The following is a 20,317-nucleotide window of genomic DNA, read 5'->3' as shown; positions in this document are numbered from 1 at the left end:
GCCACACTCCCAAGCCCTCAGGAGAACTCTGAGCCACACGCTGGGCCCTAGGTAGCCTGCACCTGGCTCTGGCACAGCCCTTACTGTGCCCACAGGTGTACACATGTGCACATGCCTGTGTGCACGTATGTACTGCATCTTGTCTTGGTCCCTGAGAAGTGCAGGGACCAAGTCTAATTCAGCTTTGTCTCTCTTGGTGCCAGTGAGAACAATGGGTGTTGAGTGCCTTCACTGGCAGAGGTAAAAGACTGCTGAGCAGGAGACGATGAAGGAAAGGGAAATGAGAAATGAAAAGATGGAGCAGAGTTCCCGTGGTGGCACAGCGGAAACGAATCCGACTAGGAACCATGAGGTTTCGGGTTTGATCCCTGGCCTCGCTCAGTGGGTTGAGGATCTGGTGTTGCCATGAGCTGTAGGGTAGGTCACAGATGTGGCTCAGATCTGCCATTGCTGTGGCTCTGGCACAGACCGGCAGCTGCAGCTCCGATTCAACCCCTAGCCTGGGAACCTCCACATGCCGCAGGTGTGGCCCTTAAAAAAAAAAAAAAAAGAAAAGAAAAGATGGATCAAGGGAGGGGGCAGAGTCCAAGGGTGGCTGCTTCAAGTACTGTACACATACATCATGCACATCCCAACACACGCCGCTGGCGGCGCTAGAAACGGAGACTGTGGTAACTCTGGGGGCGCACGGTGCCCAGACCGTGGTTTCCCCTTGGGGAATACCTAGTTTAAGGGCTGGGCCGGAAAAATGCAAGATGAGCCTAGAGCGCCAGGTAGTGCCAGAAAGCAAGGACGTGGCTCAAAAAAAACAAAGCATGGGGGCATGTCAAAGAAAGCCAGGAGCCAGTCCTGGAGAACTCCCAGTGGTCGGCTCTGGAACAATCTAGCAACAGTAAACACCATGGGGAACTCCCATCATGGCTCAGCGGAAACGAATCTGACTAGCATCCATGAGGTCATAGGTTCAATCCCTGGCCTTGCTCAGTGGGTTAAGCATCCTTCGTTGCCGTGATCTGTGGTGTAGGTGGCAGACGCGGCTTGGATCCTGCATTGGCTCTGGGGTAGGCCAGCGGCTACAGCTCTGATTAGACCCCTAGCCTGGGAGCCTCCATATGCCGAGGGTGTGGCCCTAAAGAGACAAAAGACCAAAAAAAACACACAAAAAACAGTAAACAACATGGTATTGGATTACAACCCTCCCCAAAATATATACATATATATATATATATATATATATATATATATATATGCACAAGTTCCTACCAACATAAATAGATGATTAAATAAATAAATAGGAGAGAAGGAACAAAGAACAATTCCAAACTGACTCACTTCCAAAGAATAGAATAGGGAAAGAGGAAAACACTTTGGATAAAGCAGGCAGACTCTGTCTTGACCAGATGAGAGAGATGAACATCTCCAGCAATAAGTCACGCTGACCTCATTTACCTACAGATATGACATGACATTCTTCCAAACACTCGTGACCCCATGAGAACATCAGACTCACCCAGATGGGGGCGCTCTACAACACCCCTGGCCTCCAGAGTTGCATAAAACACACAAAGAGAAGACGGAGAAACCAGCAGGGACCACAGGCGACTGGGGAGAAGGAAAAGAGATGCAAAGAGGGAAGCTGGACTGACTCCTGCAGCAGAAACGGGCACCAGGAGCCCCGAGGGAGCCCGGAGGCGAGTTCGTGGTAAGGGGTCATGAGTTTCTCAGCACTGACACATGCACCACGATAACATCAAGGGAAACTGGGTGAGGGTACGGGGGAGTTCCGTCCTATCTGTGCAACCTGTCCACATTCCAAAATGAAAAGGCTATTTTAAAGATTCTCAGGTAAGCTCCCCTCACCCCAAGAAGGAAGCAAATCACTTCTCCCCAGAGTGGAGTGGAGTGGAGTGTGACAAAGTGAGAGGAGGGAGGACAGGCAGGACGAGGATGCACTTCCTCGGACCAGCGAGGCTGGGGAACGATCACTGACCCCTCTCCCTCCAGGCTCTGCTGTCACCTCCAGTACATGCACCTGTCTGACCAGCCCCAACATCTGACTGGAGGCCCACTTCATGCTACCGGCCCCATCTGTCCTGAAAGTCCATGTTGGTCCTTCTCTCTCTTTGCAAAAGGGCAACGATCATGGCAGCCGGGGTCCCCTTCTCAGGCAGATGCCTGTGGCAGGTGGGCAGGAAGGCCCCAGGAGGGGGATCCTCTGTGTCTGCCTCTCCAGGAGCCAGTCTTTCTCCCACAGCCGATGGCCGGCGGGCCTGGGCAGGCTGGACCTAAGCCACAAAGAGCCCCAGCCCTGGGCCAGGCCACCTGCCCCTGCCAAGCCTGGCCCTGCCCAGGCCACCCTGAGACAGCCAGCACGACCTTAGCAAATTTTCCTGCACCAGGCTCAAGTCCATGGTGGACCTGAGGCTACGACAGGCTGAGCCCCTACCACGTGCCAGGCACAGGCTCAGGATTTACTTCTCACAACTCCCAGGATGAGTCACAGCGTCACCATCAGCACCAAGGAAGGTGAATAACTTGCCCAGGGTCTCCTGGCAAGCCGGAGCCGGTATGGGAATGCAAGGACCCCGAGGAGTCCCCGCAGTGGAGACTGATCACACAGGCTCTGGAATCCACACACTGGGGCTCAAGTCTGGCCCGGCCACTTAGTAGGTGCACAGCCCCGGACAAATGTCCTTTCCTCTCTGATCCTTTGTTTCTGAGAAACGGGGACATCATCAGACTTACCTGCCCAGGTTGTTAGCAAAGACACTGAGACCCCACCCTCTAAACATTCAAGTCAATTATTTATGTGATTCAGCCCCATCCTGGGGGGTCTGCCACCCCTCCAGTCCTGGCCCGGCCCCACCTGGGCACGACTCACAAAGGGCCTTTGCAGCCCAGGAAACACAGGGGGGGGGGCCACCCAGGGCCTGCGAGCAACCCCCCTGCTGCTGCCGCTGGCTTGTGGCTCACCTGAATCCTCTGCTGTCAACGAAGCAGTGCGCTGCAGACACCATCCAGCTGGGGGCGATGAGGGAAGCCCCGCACACGTGGCCCTGGCCCAGGGCGTGGAGGCTCACCTGCCAGGGCCACTCGCCTTCATCCGCATTCTCACCCCCGACGACCCGAGACTGCCTGGTGAACGCGCGAAGCCCACAGTCTGGGAGGAGCAGAGACAGGGGTCAAGGTTCGGCATCAGGCCGACGGCCGCGCCACGCTCAGCGTGTGGGCACTGGCACTGCTGCCACAGTCGTGACAGCCATCTGTCCCCTCTCCCTGCCCCCAAAGCTCAGAACTCTCACCCCCCTCCCCACCTCCCTGCTCCTGCACAGATGCTGTAAGGAGCCTCCAGACATCTGCTGGTTTGCCTGGATTTAGTTTGGGTGTCATTTGCCTAAATGTTCTCATTGCATGCTGAAGGACATGGCTCTCAGAGGCAAGAGTGATGGGTGACGTGAAGTCACAGGACAACGGCAGCTCTGCTCACACCTAACCTTGGCCAGTGCTTCTGAAACACACAAGTGGCTGCAAATTAAACTATGGGTGGGGTGGGGACCAAACCCTGCTGAGAGCTCCGGAGCCCTGCTCTCTCCTCCAGGCAGCCTGGGGAAGTCAGGACTTGCCCCTGTGGCCAGGTCTATAGATCAGGGGTCAGCCCAGCACTGGTGCCAGGACACCAGCCTACCACAGAGGCCCTGACCACCCTGGGGCTGGCCTCCAGGATCAGAGCTGCCCGGGGGGGGCAGTGCCTTGGTGTCAATCGGCAAAGTCATCCTTTCCCAGCAGATACACCCTCTCACCAGGGCAGAGCTGGGTGAGTGAGGCGCTGGCGTGATTTCCGCCTCGGTGTGCCTTACACCATGAACAATCTGCATAACTGTAGGCGGCAGCCCTGCTCACCACAGTCCTTCTCATCCGAGCCATCGCTGCAGTCCTTCTGCCCATCACATTCGGGGTTGACCTTGCTCACACAAAGCCCGTTGAGGCAGCGGTAGGTGAGTTTGGTGCAGGCGACAGTCCTCCCCGCTAAAGGAAGACACAGGGGAGGAGAATCAACTTCCCTCTGACACCTGACCAGAAGCCTGATGACCCATGCACACACACACCCACTCTCCTTCCAGCCCTGCCAAAGCTTCTCTACCTTCCAGAAGGTTCTCCCCCAACCAATGCCCTTTCTCGTCACATTTGACATGCAAGGAACTTTGGACCTGATGCTTATGTGTGTGTGTGTGTGTATGTGTGTGTGTGTGTGTGTGTGTGTATGTTCACGTGCGCATACACACCCCTGGAATAAAAGCCCCCAAGGAGAGTGGGCTGGGCCTAGCCTCACCACTGCCGCACGTGGCCTCATCAGACCCGTCACCACAGTTGTCGTTTCCGTCGCACTGCTGGCTCTTCGGGATGCACTTCCCATTGTCACATTTGAAAGTCTCGGCCGGACAGCCTGGGGAAGCAACAAGACTCAGCAAAGGCTCGATGCCACAGCAGAGTGGCTACAGGAAGCCCGACCAGCTCATCCACAAGTACTCACTGCATCCTAGCTCATCACTGCCGTCCCCACAGTCATTCACAGTGTCACAGACCCAGAAGAGGGGCTTGCAGAACTTGTTCTTGCACATGAACTGGTAGGTGGCATTGCATTCTGGAAGGGGATGAGGAGCAGCAGTTAATAAACATGAGGCTGGGAGTTCCCGTCGTGGCGCAGTGGTTAACGAATCCGACTAGGAACCATAAGGTTGCGGGTTCGGTCCCTGCCCTTCCTCAGTGGGTTAACGATCCGGCGTTGCCGTGAGCTGTGGTGTAGGTTGCAGACGCGCCTCGGATCCCGCGTTGCTGTGGCTCTGGCGTAGGCCGGTGGCTACAGCTCCGATTTGACCCCTAGCCTGGGAACCTCCATATGCCGCGGGAGCGGCCCAAGAAATAGCAACAACAACAACAACAAAAAGGCAAAAGACAAAAAAAAAAACAAAACAAAACATGAGGCTCAGGAGTTCCCATCGTGGCTCAGCAGAAACAAATTTGACTAGCATCCATAAGGATGCAAGTTCGATCACCCCTGGCCTCACTCCATGGGTTAAGAGTCCGGCACTGCCCTGAGTTGTGTAGACTGCAGACATGGCTCGGATCCCCCATTGCTGTGGCTGTGGTGTAAGCCAGCAGCTACAGCTCTGATCTGACCCCTAGCCTGGGAACCTCCATACGCCGTGGGTGTGGCCCTAAAAAGACAAAAGACACACAAAAAATGAAGCTCATCTGGTATGGAGCCTCCTTCTGCCCCCACTCATCACTCACTGCTGCCCGGGAGCTGGGGGAGCTGGGGCAACTGCTCCCTCTTGGGGACCATTTCCCACCTGGAGGGCGATCTGAGCTGTGGGTACTGACTCAGCACCACCCGTTCCAACAGCAGCCAGGAGACAGTGGCCTGCCCTTTACACCGGGATGGGAACAACCTCCCCCCACCTCGGGCCTTCCTGGGGTAGGTGGCAGAAGCCACGCACAAGAAGGGCAGAAGGACACCCGGGTCTCGCAGCCCTGACTCACGGCAACTGATCTCATCGCTATAGTCAGTGCAGTCCGCCCAGCCGTCACAGCGCAGCTCCTTCTCGATACACCGCCCTGTGTTGCACATGAACTTCCCCGGGCATGCTGCAGGGACAGGGCAGGCCTGAAGTCCATGGCCACCACCCTCACCTCCACCACTGGCTCCCCACCTCACCCCTGCCCTCAGAGCTAACCTCACAGCTACTCTGGGCACCAGAGACTAACCCCCACAACCCATCCCAGCCCCCAGCACGGAGAGCAGTAAGGCTGCAGCTGGGGTCTCTCAGAGCCACTGAGCTGTGGCAAAGGGGTCCTGATAGCCTTAGGCAGGGGTCTGACCAAATCCCTCCTAACTTCCGATTGACCACACCCCAGGAAGCTCTGGGCAGAGTGGAGAGAGGCTGGTGGGTGTGCACTCAGTTCTATTGCCCCGTGGCCTTGGCCAGCCAGGTCCTAAGAGCCAGGCCTGTCGGCAGCTCAGAGCAGATGGATGACATACATGTCCTATCCTAGTGTTAAATGGATCACCGGGTTTCCTTCATGTTTCAACATTTCTGAAACTGGAATGTGTCTGCCACCTGATGTCATCAGGCAGATGACAAAACTGAGAGGAGACCCTTGTCACTTTCTCTGCCCAGGAAGCTTAGCTAAGCTTGTTCATCAAATCACACTTTTGGTGGTGAGCCATGCACTTGAATTTTAACTAAAATTAGGGTGCTCATGCACAGTTAGCATGTCTTCCAAAGGTTATTCTAAGGTACAAGGTTGAAACAAAAATCCACTGTGTAGGTGGCAGAACTGGATTCACAGCAGACAGTGAAGCTGAAGGCCATGGAATCTGCCAGATCTCTTCATTAGAGGTCTCAGAATTTTCAAAGCTAGTGCGAGGATTCATGCCCCAATGTGTTCTAATGTCTCAAAAGCACGCCATTAAGCTTGGAGGTGCTGAAAGGCCAGAGAGTCTCAAAGTCGCAGTGATGCTGAACCAAAGGGACAGAGGCTCAAGGGAATTTGGAGTCTTCAGACTGAAGTGCCCACCCAGGGATGGAAGGGCACGGTGTGTGCCAACCTTCACTGCCAACCTTTTTTCATAAGTACATCTAAAGTAGCCCTTTTTTCCCCCTCAAAACCTACTAAGGGGTCAAGCATCCTACAGTCCCTGGTAGCTCAGATACAGACTAGAACGTGCTCCAATCAGCCCTCCAGCCAGGCTCCTCCCCCTGCAGGCTTCACTCACGGTCACTGGAGTCGTAGGACAGGTACTCAGCCAGGAACCCCGTGTCGGTGTAGGACTGGTCCGAGTGGAAGTGGACAGTAATCTTGTTGCTCCTGCTGCTCACGACAAACTGGGGCTTCTCTCCGCAGAGCCTGGGGTGGTGGTCAGCTCAGGATCCACCTCAGGGCACACCCCATCCCTGGCCCCACTCCCTGTCCCACGACACTCACCTCTCGCCGTTGACCTCCACATAGTCCTTGGGGCAGGAGCCCAGGGGGACGTTGGGCTCCAGCAAGTAGAAGGCTTTGAATCGCACCTTCACATTTTTGTTGCTGGGCACCTGCGGAGAGAGATGCTGCTGGACCTCTGCCCTGCCTGCCTCTTTTCCCAGCCCGGCGGGGTGGGGGGCAGGGGGAGGGTCGGGCAGCAGCTTCCCAGCTCTCCCCACCAGTCTGCGGGCAGTAAGAGTAAGGATGTGGCGGGACGGATACGGACTCTGTGCTTGGAAGCCCTTCTAGACTCCTGAACAGTGCGACACACTAGTACATGATTTAAAAAAAAAACTGGAAAGTTCTCCCAACATTATCAACTGGATGGTGTGAGGGGCAGTCCCACCAGCCAGACTCCGTCTCCTGCCAGCCATCGAGCAGGTGCATCCTCTAGGCTTCAATGGTTGTGACCTCATCCCGGCAGCACCCTTGAGTGAGCTGCAGCCTGAGAAGCAAGTCCCTGGTCCAGGTTCCTTACCAAGCACTGGCCAGGAACAATGGTCTAGGCCTGAGTCTGCAAGATGCTGCTGATCAGCGCTACAGAATGTGCCCTGCCCCTCAGACCCCAGGGCATGCCCAAGGCACTCATCACCCTCTCCTCTGCCATCTGGAGTGTCCCTCTCCCTCCAACTTCTCCCTCTTTGCCCTCTCTCTCTCTTTTCTCTAACACCCCCAACCCTAGCACCTACCTCGATGTTCCAGGTACAGTTGATGTTGGGCGGATAGTGGCCGGGATAGTAGGGGCTGCTGAACATACCCTGGGTTCCACGTAAGTAGCCTCCACAGCCTGAAAGGAAAGGCAGGAGGAAGAGCATGAGGACCTAGGACCCAGGCTCACCAAGGGGCCCCATTCTCCTGAGCCACCCCTGCCCTCCCTTACTGCTCATCCGGGGCAGCTGGAAGAACACGGCCTCAAAGCCAGGATGCCGGCGCTCCGTATTGGTCACCAGCGTGACGAGCAGGACGTTCTGGGAGGAGAGGAAGGTCAGGTTGTAGGAAGGAGGGTAGGTGCCACACAGCCTGCAGGGCAGAAGGGTGGGCGTTACGGGAGCAGACAGAGCCCCAGGCGAGGAGCCGGAGGACCCCACCCCTGACCCCGACCCTGCCCACACAGGGCAGAGGGTGGCGTCCAAAAGCTGTTCTCACATAGGCCAGCAGCCATCTGAGTAAAGATCTACTCCTAAGACTGTGAACAGCAAAAACTCAAATACCTAACACCTAACAATAAAGGACGGATTAAATAAACTTCAGGCCAAAGAGTAACAGTAACAGCAGCAATAACAGCATCAACTACTAACACTTACTAAGAACACACCAGGGGAGTTCCCGTCATGGCTCAGTGGTTAACGAATCTGAATAGGAATCATGAGATTGCGGGTTCGATTCCTGCCCTTGCTCAGTGGGTGAAGGATCCGGTATTGCCGTGAGCTGTGGTATAAGTCACAAAAGCAGCTCAGCTCTGGCATTGCTATGCCTCTGGCGTAGGCCGGCAGCTACAACTCCAATTAGACCCCTAGCCTGGGAACCTCCATATGCCGCAGGTGCAGCCCTAAAAAAGACAAAAAAAAAAAAAAAAAAGAACACACCAGGCATGTCATGCTTCTCTATTAACTCAGGTATTCGTCACAACAGCTATTACATACTATTGCCCCATCTTACAGATAAGGAAATGGAGGCATAGACAGGTGAAATTACTTGCCCAAGACCGCACAGGAAAATTCAAACTGAAATTCAAACTTGGCATCCAGGACCCCAGCCCTCATGGCTAACAAGCATGTCACGTGCTGCTAACCAGCACCTCGTCATGCAGCCGTAACAGAGACACGCTACTGATCTGGGAAGATCATCATAACACATTTCCTTCTTGAAAGGCAGATAACAAAACAGAGTGTGCTGTAGCCCTGTTTTTAAATAAATATACAAACATACACATAGCAAAAAATTCTACAAGAATGTACTTCCCAAGTTTACAGTGATTATTTCCATGCAATAAGATTATGAGTGGTGGGAGTTCCTGTCGTGGCTCAGCAGTAATGAACCCAACTAGCATCCATGAGGATGTGGGCTCGATCCCTGGCCTCACTCAGTGTGTTAAGTAAGGATCCGGTGTTGCCGTGAGCTGTGGTGTAGGCTGCAGACACAGCTCGGATCTGGCATCGCTGTGGCTGTGGTGTAGGCCGGCAGCTGCAACTCCAATTCTAGCATCCTTCCCAAGGCTGACCATCACCTCTGAGATGCTCCCTACAGTGCACACTGAGGCTCACACTGCACCTGCTCTCCACTGCTGGCAAGCTGGCAGTGACCTGACCTTCCAGCCTACACTGTGGTTCATTCTGGAGGCTCAGCCCATGGTGGGCAGCTGCCAGGCCCCCACTGCCCATCTCCACTTGCCCAGGATACTCACTGCACCACAGCTCGGGGTTCCACGGGGCTTAGGGTGTCATACACCATGACCAGGTCACTGCCACGTTCGTCGCAAGTTGAGACGTCGAAGCTGTGGAAGGTGAGGCTCAGAGCAGAGTTAGCGTCCCCCCGCAGGGTCCATTGGCAGTGGGCGCGAGATGGGTAGGGGCTGTCAGGGAAGCCAGGCGTGGTGAAGCGAGTCAGTTCACTGCCATGGGCATGCAGGGCAAAGTTGCAGCTGTCTGTGGGGAACAAGAGGACAGAGGGCAGAGCTGGGCAGAGGTGACAGGGAAGAAAACCAGGCCCTCCACCTGGGTGTCACCCAGGCCTGACCCTCTGAGATGTCCTAGGCTGCCCTGGACCCAGAAGAGACTGGAATGAGGGCTTCTCATAGACTGGGAGAGGCAGAGGGATGGGGCTGGCGGTCACCACCACGTGACTTTGAGGGACCCCCTTGAGTGAAGGGACATCACATTCCCCCCTCTTCCCCTTTGGGAGGAGGGCATGATACTTACTGTCCTGGGTGTTCTGTACCGTTCTGGGGTCAGTGGCTGAAGAACAAGAGGGAGAATAAAGCTTACCGATAAAGTCTATTTCCTTATTCTTGCTTCCTTATTCCCCTAAAGGAATAAGGAAGTCAGTATCTTCTTCTGGGCACCGGCTCTCACAGTGTTGGCTCCCCCATGATGGTCCAGGGCTTGGCCTTGCTCTGGGCCAGACAACTACCCACCCCCAGCACCCCGGCACTCACGGAAGGCCACCACTGAGGACAGTACGATGGAGCCCAGGGAGCGGGCGCGGGGCGGCACTGTGACCACGTGCTCCTCCGCCATGGCCCGATTGGCCTCCTCCACCAGGTAATAGGGGATGCTGAACTCCGACCAGTAGTAGGCGATGACACTGCCCTCGCTGGGGAGAGAGGGGCAAGCCTGAGACGCCAGTGCCCACACCCTCCCAGATGCCCGGTAAAGAGGTCAGCTTAGCCTCCCAAGGGACTCCCCTAGAGACCCTCTCCAGGCCCACCCTACCCCCCACCGCTCCTGAATACACACCCACCTGCTGATCCCCTAAGCCAGAAGCCGGGGCCCTTTGGTCCCACAGCCTCACACCCAACCAGACGTGACGCAGGGTCAGCTCAGGCTCAGGGGTGAGAAAAAAACCTCAAGTGGAGTTTGGGGTCTACCACTAGCTTGGCCACACTGAGTGACAGCTTCTTGAGTCTGTTTCCTGAACTTGAAAGGGGCTGACAATGCCACCTGCCACACAGCATCCGTTAAGACTAAATTAGATTAGAAGCTGCAAAAGGACTTTTGAGATAAAGTCAGAACACGGCCTGGTGCCTCGGCTCTCCAAGCAGGATCTCGAGGCTTTATCAGCCTGAAGGTCCCCCCACTCCCACTACCACCGTGTTCCCCTTCCCACTGGCCTTCCCAGCACCCACCTGAAGGCAGTCACGGCTGACTTCTTATGGTAGGGTCCCAGGACTGGGATCCCTTTGTACAACACCTTCAGCTGTGGGAAGGAAAGGAGGCTGATTGTGCCAGAGGGCGGCAACGGCCCCCAGCCCAGCCCAGGATAGGCCACTCCCTCCCTCCTGAAACCTGGGCCCCCTTCCCCAGTGCCCAGAAGCCCATGTCACAGGCCAGCCCAGGCATCAGGGAGCAGAGAGGAGTGTCCTTTCTGCCAGGCCGGGGTTGGGGTGCCAGAGAGGACTGTAGGGCCTGGGCTCTGCCCAGGGATTGGACTTACTGCCTCCTTCACCCTGTTGGCCAGGTTTGCAAACTCAGTGGAGTTGGAGTTCTCATAGGCATCCAGAAAGTTCTCATTCTTGACCCTCAGGTAGCCATTGAAGACCTTCTGGACCTGCACGTTCCGGTCTGTGAGAGACCAGGAAAGGGGAGCGGTCAGAAGAAGGGACCCATGCCCTCTGATCCCCTCAGTGTCACAGCTGCCCTCAGCCACCCTGGGGGGAGTGGACCAGAGTCTCGCCTGCTCATGGGCAGAGCCCTCCCCTCCTACACCCCGAGCTGCACCCTCTGGCCCTCCCTCAGGCTCGCAGCAGGTGCCCCAGGCAAGCCCACAGAGGAGGATCCACTCACACTGGAAGTGCCACACCAGGAGGCCAGCCACGAGGGAGAGCGTCAAGATGCTGGCCAGCACGGCCACCAGCACCACCCAGCGCCTCAGGCCGCCTTTCTCCACCTTCTGGGTGTTGTTGGCTGGCAGGAACTCCACGCCTTCCTCAAAGCCATTCATGTTCTGAACAGAGAAAGCAAAGCACTGCCCTTCAGGAATCCCTCCCATCTCAGAAGCCTCCCAGCCCCTCTGGGGAAGAACGCTGACAGGGTGTAAGGTCCAGCTGCAGGAGGAAAGCCAGAAGGAGGGAGCAGTGGCCTCCCTCCCTGCATCCCCATGTCCAGCAGCCCCATGTCCAGCAGCCCCATGCCGCTTAAGGATTGTGAGTTTAAATTTTTAAAAAAATGGGAGTTCTGGTCATGGCGCAGCAGAAACAAATCCAACTAGGAACCATGAGGTTACGGGTTTGATCCCTGGCCTCTCTCAGAGGGTAGGGGATCCAGCGTTGCCATGAGCTGTGGTGTAGGTCACAGATGCAGCTCGGATCCCCCGTTGCTGTGGCTGTGGCATAGGCCGGCAGCTGCAGCTCTGATTCGACCCCTAGCCTGGGAAGCTCCATATGCCATGGCTGCAGCCCTAAAAAGCAGAAAAATAAAAAATAAGAAATAAATTTATAAAGGGGAGGATCCAGCATTGCTGTGAGCTGTAGCGTAGGCCAGTGGCTACAGCTCCAATTCGACCCCTAGCCTGGAAACTTCCACATGCCAGGGGTGCAAGCCCAAAAAGACAAAAACAAACAAACAAACAAACAAACAAACAAAAAAACAACAACAAAAAAAAAACAGACAGACCATCTGAACGTAGTTATTGAGACTGTCCACCTACATGAGTCATCTCTGACGCAGGTGGATACCCAGGTTGGGGTAGCAGGCCCAGGCCAGGGCCAGGATTGGCCACTGAGGTGCCTTCTGGGCAAGCTTCACTGCACACCCTACCCAGTGGCCTTGCTCTGCCAATGTTTAACCAGCCACACATAAAAAGACAGTAAACTGGGCAGCTCTGCCATGCCACTGCAGGGCAAAGTCACTCTGCTTGCAGCCTTAAGTGTCCAAGGCCAGGATCCCAAGGTGAAATGGAAAGGCCAGGTCTCTCCTGGAATTTACACACCCATACTCAACCCTAGAGCATGCAAAGCAAACAAAACTTCCCACAAACAGGATGGCAGCTTCGCTAAACCCAGGAACAGAGGGCATGAGTAAGGACAGGGCAGGGGGGACATTTGCGGCACTAATGACAGGTAGGCAGAATTTCCCTCCCTGCAGCACAGACTCTATCTATCCGCCTGCCCTAAACCCTGGGGAGCAGGGGCTGTGCCCTTTTAGAGTTCACTGCTTCACACCCACTCCAACAAAGTTTGTAATAAAAGCAATAGAGGAGTTCCCATCGTGGCTCAGCAGTAACGAACCTGACTAGTATCCATGAGGATGCAGGTTTGATCCCTGGCCCCACTCAATGGGTTAAGAATCCTAAGCTGCGGATCTGGCGTTGCCATGGCTGTGGTGTAGGCCGGCAGCTGTAGCTGTTCTCTAGCCTGGGAACCTCTATATGCTGCAGGTGCAGCCCTAGAAAGAAAAAAAAGCAACAGCCTCACCCCAAATCCCACAGATGTGGCCATTTTTAAGTTTTCAGATGTGACTCTTTTGGCATTTACCTCATAACTGTAAAAGATGTGCTTGAACTTAGACTTTTTTTTTTTTTTTTTCTTTTATAGCTGCACCTGCAGTAATATGGAAGTTCCTGGGCTATGCCACAGCCACGGCAACACCAGATGCAAGCCAGGTCTTTGACCTATGCCACACCCTGTAGCAACACTGGATCCTTAGCCCACTGAGTGAAGCCAGAGATCAAACCTTATCCTCATGGATACTACGCTGGGTTCTTAACCCGCTGAGTCACAATGGCAACTCCTGAACTACTATTTCTTGTTGTATCACATTCAAATTTTACCTATTTATTCACTGCTATGAAAGATTCTCCCCACTCCTGCCACATTTGGATAGTTGTAACTCTAATTTTAGTTTCCTAATGGTTATATTTACGACTTTATTATCAAACACCAAAAAACATTCATCCCATGGCTAACCCTACCATGGTAATCATACTGCAACATATAAAGGTATCAAATCAACACACTGTACACCTCACTATGTCAATTTTATCTCAAAAAGAAATAACTTTTTAAAAAGGAAAAAAAAAAAACAAAACATATCCCAGAGGCATCCACTTAAAATGCTTTCAAGCTGCTTGTTCTGGAATTTGTCTCTATGTCTCTAAATACTCCAATACCAGTATTTCTTTATTTCTTTCTTTTTTTAGAACCACACCCCCAGCATATGGAAGTTCCCAGGCTAGGGGTCAAATCGGAGCTGTAGCCACCAGCCTATGCCACAGCCACAGCAACTCGGGATCTGAGCCTCATCTGCAACCTACACCACAGCTCACGGCAATGCCCGATCCTTAACCCACTGAGCAAAGCCAGGGATGGAACCCACATCCTCACAGATCCTAGTCAGGTTTGTTAACTGCTGGGCCACGACGAGAACTCCCCAATACCACTGTTTCTTTCTTTTTTTTTTTTTTTGTCTTTTTGTCTTTTTGTCTGTTGTTGTTGTTGTTGCTGTTGTTGCTATTTCTTGGGCCGCTCCCGCGGCATATGGAGGTTCCCAGGCTAGGGGTTGAATCGGAGCTGTAGCCACCAGCCTACGCCAGAGCCACAGCAACGCGGGATCCGAGCCGCGTCTGCGACCTACACCACAGCTCACGGCAACGCCGGATCTTTAACCCACTGAGCAAGGGCAGGGACCGAACCCGCAACCTCATGGTTCCTAGTCGGATTCGTTAACCACTGCGCCACGACGGGAACTCCATGTTTCTTGACTCATCCATCTAAAATATAATCAATGTGGATTTCAATGCCCTTCCTTCTCTGCCTCTCACCCATCCTCCCAAAACATAGGTTTTTAAAAAATTATATCCATACTCTGTTTTCATTATTAGTCTTTGAAAATACTGTTTTACTTTTTATTCACCATTCATTGTCTTTCTCTCAAAGCCTTGAGGAAATGCTTTCTATTGAGTCTTAAAATTTCTCTAACACTGAGCTTTCTGCCTGGCTCTGAATTTGGAAACTCCTATCTTTCAGTGTGGGAAACTTTCTTGTATTATTTCTTAGATTATGTCCTTCCCTTCGTTTTCTCTTTTCTCTTTCTGTAAGTTCTACTATATATATAGAATATAATATAAAATATATATATTTTAGGGCCACACCCACAGCACATGGAGGTTCCCAGGCTAAGTCCAATCAGAGCTGTAGCTGCCGGCCTACACCAGAGCCACAGCAACACGGGACCTAAGCAACCTACGCCACAGCTCACCGCAACACCAGATCCTTAACCCACTGAGCGAGGCCAGGGATCGAACCTGAAACCTCATAGTTCCTAGTCAGATTCATTTCCACTGTGCCACAAGGAGAACTCCCTTAAGTTCTATTATATTGATCCTCTATTTTATCTGTCCTTCCTCTGCTATTACCTCTTGCTTTTTAATCTTCCTATTGTTTTTCACTTCTGCCGTCAAAACTATGATTTCCAAGAGTTCTTTCTTGTTCTCTGAATATTGGATGTAAAATCTTCTCATCCTTCTACTTCTACTGAGTAACTTTCTTCTGCTGCTGACTTTCTCTTTTGTGTTGAAGGCTTTCCTCAAATGCCTGAGGACGTGTGGCTATGTACTCATATTTAGGAATGAGATCCTAAAGGTTGTGTGGAAGCTCTGTGGGCATGGCTGATCATAGATGGATTCACCTCAGCCTACAAGTCAGTGGCTAGCCAGAGATTTTACTGGACACTCTCAACTGTTACACTGTGTAGATCTTTTCTATGGGATGATTTAGTTACTGCAGAGAGTAATTTTCTAATTTTCTGGATGGGGTGATTTAAACCGAGCTGCTACATTTAGAACATGGGAGAGAAGAGACCAGGGACTGTTTGTCCCCTTCACTTCAGCCCTCCTGGTGTCAAGTCTGGAGACATCGATTTCCCATCCCTTATGGGAGACTGGTGGGAAGAGGTATTTTTGTGTGGGATGGAGATGGGGCTCTAGGGATTTCTAACAACGCCCTTCCCTATCTCACCCCTATTTTCTATAATACTGAGCCCAGTTCCTGAGCCTGGCAGAGGAATGTTATCAGAGAAATACTAAAAGAATATTTCCAAACACTACAGAGAGGCATATCGCATCAAATCCAAAGGGCTCACAGAAAGGTGAGAAAAATAAATGAAAAGTATATGTAACAAAATATATCATGATGCAATTTCAGAACAGCAAGAATTAAGAGTACCTCCTCTATATGCCTATCTAGCTTTCCCTCCCCCCTCGTATTTCACATCTCTTTGTCATTTGGTTCTATTCTGGGATTTTTTTAAAAAAAACTTACTCTTATAAACCTTCTGTGGAATTTTTTTTTTTTTTTTTTTTTGTCTTTTTGCCATTTCTTGGGCCACTGCTGCAGCATATGGAGGTTCCCAGGCTAGGGGTCTAATCAGAGCTGTAGCTGCTGGCCTACGCCAGAGCCACAGCAACGCCAGATTCGACACGTGTCTGCAATCTACACCACAGCTCATGGCAACACCGGATCCTTAACCCACTGATGGAGGCCAGGGATCGAACCCGCAACCTCATGGTTCCTAGTCGGATTTGTTAACCACTGAGCCACGGCAGGCACTCCTATGGAATTTTTACCATGGCTTCAGTGAGGTACAACTGACATAAAATAAACTGTACATATTTAAAGCATACAATTTGGAATTCCTACTATGGCACAACGGAATCTGGGGCATCTCTGGAACACTGGGACACAGGTTCAATGCCAGCCCAGTACAATGGGTTAAGGATCCAGCATTGCCACAGCACAGCACAGGTAGCAATTGAGGCTCAGATCTGATCCCTGGCCTGGGAATCCATATGCCTCGGGGCAGCCAAAAAAGAAAACAAAACGAAGTGTATGTATGTGTGTGTGTATATATATATTTATGTATATATATACCCATGAAACTGTCACTACAATCAAAATAATGAACATATCCACCATATGACCCAGCAATCCCACTCTTGGGCATATATCCAGACAAAACTTCCCTTGAAAAAGACACATGCACCCGTATATTCACTGCAGCACTATTCACAATAGCCAAGACATGGAGACAACCTAAATGTCCACTGACAGATGAATGGATTAAGAAGATGAGGTGTATACATACACAGTGGAATACTACTCAGACATAAAAAAATGTCATTTGCAGCAACATGGATAGAACTACAGACTCTCATACTAAGTGAAGTAAGTCAGAAAGAGAAAGAAAAATACCATATGATATCACTTATATCTGAAATCTAATATATGGCACAAATGAACCTTTCCACAGAAAAGAAACTCATGGACTTAGAAAACAGATTTGTGGTTGCCAAGGGGGAGGGAGAGGGTTGGGATGGACTAGAAATTTAGGGTTAGTAGATGCAAACTACTGCCTTTCGAATGGATAAGCAATGAGATCTGGCTGTATAGCACTGGGAACTGCATCTAGTCACTTGTGACGGAGCATGATAATGTGAGAAAAAGGAGTGTATATGTGTATGTGTGACTGGGTCACCCTGCTGTACAGGAGAAAATGGCAGAACGCTGTAAACCAGTTATAATGGAAAAAATAAAAATCATTAAATAAATTTAAAAAATAATGAACACATCCAGCAGTCCATCACTGTTTTCCTTCCTGATTCCCTTTCCTGTCCTTAAGCAACAACTCAAATGCTTCCCATCAGCAAAGATTCATTTACCTTTTCTGGAACTTTATATAAATAGAATATATAGCGTATACTCTCTCTCTCTCTCTTTTTTTTTTTTTTTTAAGGGCTGCACCTGCGGCACATGGAAGCTCTCAGGCTAGGGGCTGAATAAAAGCTGCAGTTGGAGGCCTACATGTGGGATCTGAACCACATATGTAGCCTACGCCACAGCTTGCAGCAATGCCAGATTCTTAACCCATTGAGCGAGGCTAGGGATCGAACCTGAATCCTCATGGATACTAGTCAGATTCTTAACCCTTAACCTGCTGAGCCACAGAGGGAACTCCAACAGCATATACTCTTTATTGTCTGGCTCCTTTTACTCAGCACAACATTTGAGAGTCACTCTATTATCATATTAATTCTGTTAATAGAGCATTCCTTTCCACTGTTGAGTCACAGCCCATTGTATGGATATACAATAATCTGTCTACCTAGTCACCTGTTAATGCACATTTGGGTTGTTTCCAGTTGGGGCAATTACAAATAAATCTGCTAAACATTCCTGTATGAGTCCTTGTATTAGCATATGCTCTCATTTCTCTTGGGCAAGCACCCTGAGTGGAATACTAAGTTTATATAATTATGTTTATTAGCTCTTTACGAAACTGCCGAAGTGTCTCCCAAAGTGACTGTACCACTGTACATCCCCATCAGCAGTGTGTGAGGATTCCAAGCTGTCCACATGCTACCCAGCAGCTGACATGGTCAGTCTTCTTCATTTTAGCCATTCTAATAGATATGTATTGGTCTCTCACTGTGGTTTTAAGTTCCCTTTTTCTTTTTTTTTAAGTTCTTGGTAAGGTGTGTGTGTGTGTGTGTGTGTGTGTGTGTGTGTGTGTGTGTGTGTGTGTGTGTGCGCTTAGGGTCTCAACCTCGGCATACGGAGGTTCCCAGGCTAGAGGCCCAATCGGAGCTGTAGCTGCCAGCCTACACCACAGCAATGCCAGATCCAAGCCGTGTCTGCAACCTACACTACAGCTCACGGCAACGCTGGATCCTTAACCCACTAAGCGAGGCGGGCCAGGGATCAAACCCGTGTCCCCATGGTTCCTAGTCAGATTCGTTTCTGCTGCGCCAGGACGGGAACTCCCTGTCTTTTCAAATCTTTTGCCTAGTTTTTTAAATTGGTTTGCTTAGTTTCCTCTTACCGAGTTCTCAGAGTTTTTCATATATATTCTGTAAAAGTCCTTTATCAGATATATATTTGCAAAGATTTTCTCCTAGTCTGTGGCTTGTATTTTCATTCTTTTAATAGTGGATTTTGAAGAGGAGACATTTTTCATTTCGATGAAGTCCAATTTGTCAAGCTTTTCTTTATGGATTCTGAGTTTGTGTCTGTATTTAGGAAATCTTTGCCTGACCCAAGGCAACAAGGATTTTCCCCTATGTTTTCTTCCAGTCATTTTAACATTTTAAGTTTTACATTGGGCCTATAATCCATCTTGAGCTAAAAATGTTTTAATGGTGCAAGGTAAGGATCAAAGTTCTTTTTCTTTCTTCTTTGTTTTCTTGGTAGATGGATATCCACTGTTGCACAGACTACCCTTTCTCTACTGAATTGCCTTTGCACATTTGTCAAATATGAGTTGTCCCTATATACATGGGTCTATTTCCAGACTCTATTCTATCCCATTCATCCAGCATTGTCACTGCAGCGGCTCAGATCACTGCTTCAGCACAGGTTTGATTCCTGGCCCAGGAACTTCCACATGATGTGGCCATGGTCAAAAAAAAAAAAAAAGTAAAAAAATCCGTTGTATTTCTATACATTAACAATGACCACTTGGAAATTAAAACTAAAAACAAAACAAAACTCTATTGCAGTAACATCCACAGTATGAAATTCTTAGGGGCAAGTCTGACAAAAGATATAGGGGATCTATACGCTGACAAACACAAAACACCACTGAGAAAAAATTTGGAAGACCTGAAAAAAAAATCAAGCAATATCCCATGTTCATGGATTGGAAGAGTCAGGTAGTTAAGATGTCTATTCTCCTCAAGAAGAGTCAATACACTTTTTTTTTTTTTTTTTTTTCTGGCTATGCCTGAGGCAAGTGGAAGTTTCTGTACCAGGGATCAAACTCTCCCTACTGCAGAGACAATGCCCGATCCTTAACCCTCTGTGCCACAGCAGGGAACCCCAAAAGTCAATACAATCTTGATCAAAGTCTCAGCAGGCTGTTCACAGAAACTGATGAGCTGCTTCTGAAATTCATATGGAAATGCAACAGGTTCTGAAAAAGAACAAAACTGGAGGACTTACAGCACCTGATCTCGAGACTTATTACAAAGACAATGTTTTTTTTTTTTAATTAAAAAAAAAATCATACAACTCAGCTCCAAGAGTGATGTTTTATTCTCAGATGTTTCTTTTTTGAACAGCCTTTTCTATTTCACGGATGCACTAACTTCTTGCTCTTAGGATACCAACTCAATTGTTTTTATATTATCTTCAGAATCTTATTTTGCCCTTCCCTTCCAGGCTGTAGGTTTTCTTTAAGTATCCAATGGTCTTTAGCTGTCTAATCATACTTGAAAATGAAAAAACATTAAGGCTTTAGCTAGATTCTCTGAACAGAGTGTGTGTATGTTTATATGCGTTGGAAGAAATGTAACAAAATAATGGTTTATTACTTTTACTTTCAATTTGCAGAGTAATTTCACAACTGTTTTCTTACCCTCACAACCATCTTGGAATCATTTCATGACAGGTGCCCTCACCACTGTTCTAGAGAAAGGCAGGGGAAAATGATGACTTTGCAAGATCATACCACCCTTGGGTGGCAGCTCCAGATCTTATACTGATTTCCTGCCTCCCTGAGGTCAGCTGCCAGAACCCAGGGAGCAAGTATTCTGGGAAATGGGAAAGCCAGCTCCTTGGGACCCAAGGGCCACCCCAGCCTGG

The 20,317-nt window shown here is 50.5% G+C and overlaps 1 protein-coding gene across 3 annotated transcripts in view; it reads right to left on the bottom strand.

The window, feature by feature from the left end:
- ST14 (suppression of tumorigenicity 14) overlaps positions 1-20,317 on the bottom strand; it is a 41,526-nt gene that overhangs the window by 6,189 nt on the left and 15,020 nt on the right. For all 3 annotated transcript variants that reach the window (XM_005667512.3, XM_005667513.3, XM_021063161.1), the window contains exons 2-16: positions 11,529-11,688; positions 11,179-11,306; positions 10,871-10,941; positions 10,181-10,338; positions 9,945-9,980; positions 9,431-9,671; positions 7,907-8,046; positions 7,716-7,813; positions 6,988-7,097; positions 6,779-6,909; positions 5,542-5,646; positions 4,532-4,642; positions 4,331-4,444; positions 3,901-4,026; positions 2,974-3,160 (exon numbers count right to left, since the gene is read on the bottom strand). In XM_005667512.3, coding sequence (XP_005667569.1) covers positions 2,974-3,160; positions 3,901-4,026; positions 4,331-4,444; positions 4,532-4,642; positions 5,542-5,646; positions 6,779-6,909; positions 6,988-7,097; positions 7,716-7,813; positions 7,907-8,046; positions 9,431-9,671; positions 9,945-9,980; positions 10,181-10,338; positions 10,871-10,941; positions 11,179-11,306; positions 11,529-11,688 — 1,916 coding nt within the window. The remainder of the gene's footprint in view (positions 1-2,973; positions 3,161-3,900; positions 4,027-4,330; positions 4,445-4,531; positions 4,643-5,541; positions 5,647-6,778; positions 6,910-6,987; positions 7,098-7,715; positions 7,814-7,906; positions 8,047-9,430; positions 9,672-9,944; positions 9,981-10,180; positions 10,339-10,870; positions 10,942-11,178; positions 11,307-11,528; positions 11,689-20,317) is intronic.

Source organism: Sus scrofa, chromosome 9 (genome assembly GCF_000003025.6).
Source record: "Sus scrofa isolate TJ Tabasco breed Duroc chromosome 9, Sscrofa11.1, whole genome shotgun sequence".
In the NCBI taxonomy this organism is placed as follows: Eukaryota; Metazoa; Chordata; class Mammalia; order Artiodactyla; family Suidae; genus Sus; species Sus scrofa.
This window is presented reverse-complemented; position numbering and strand designations above follow the sequence as displayed.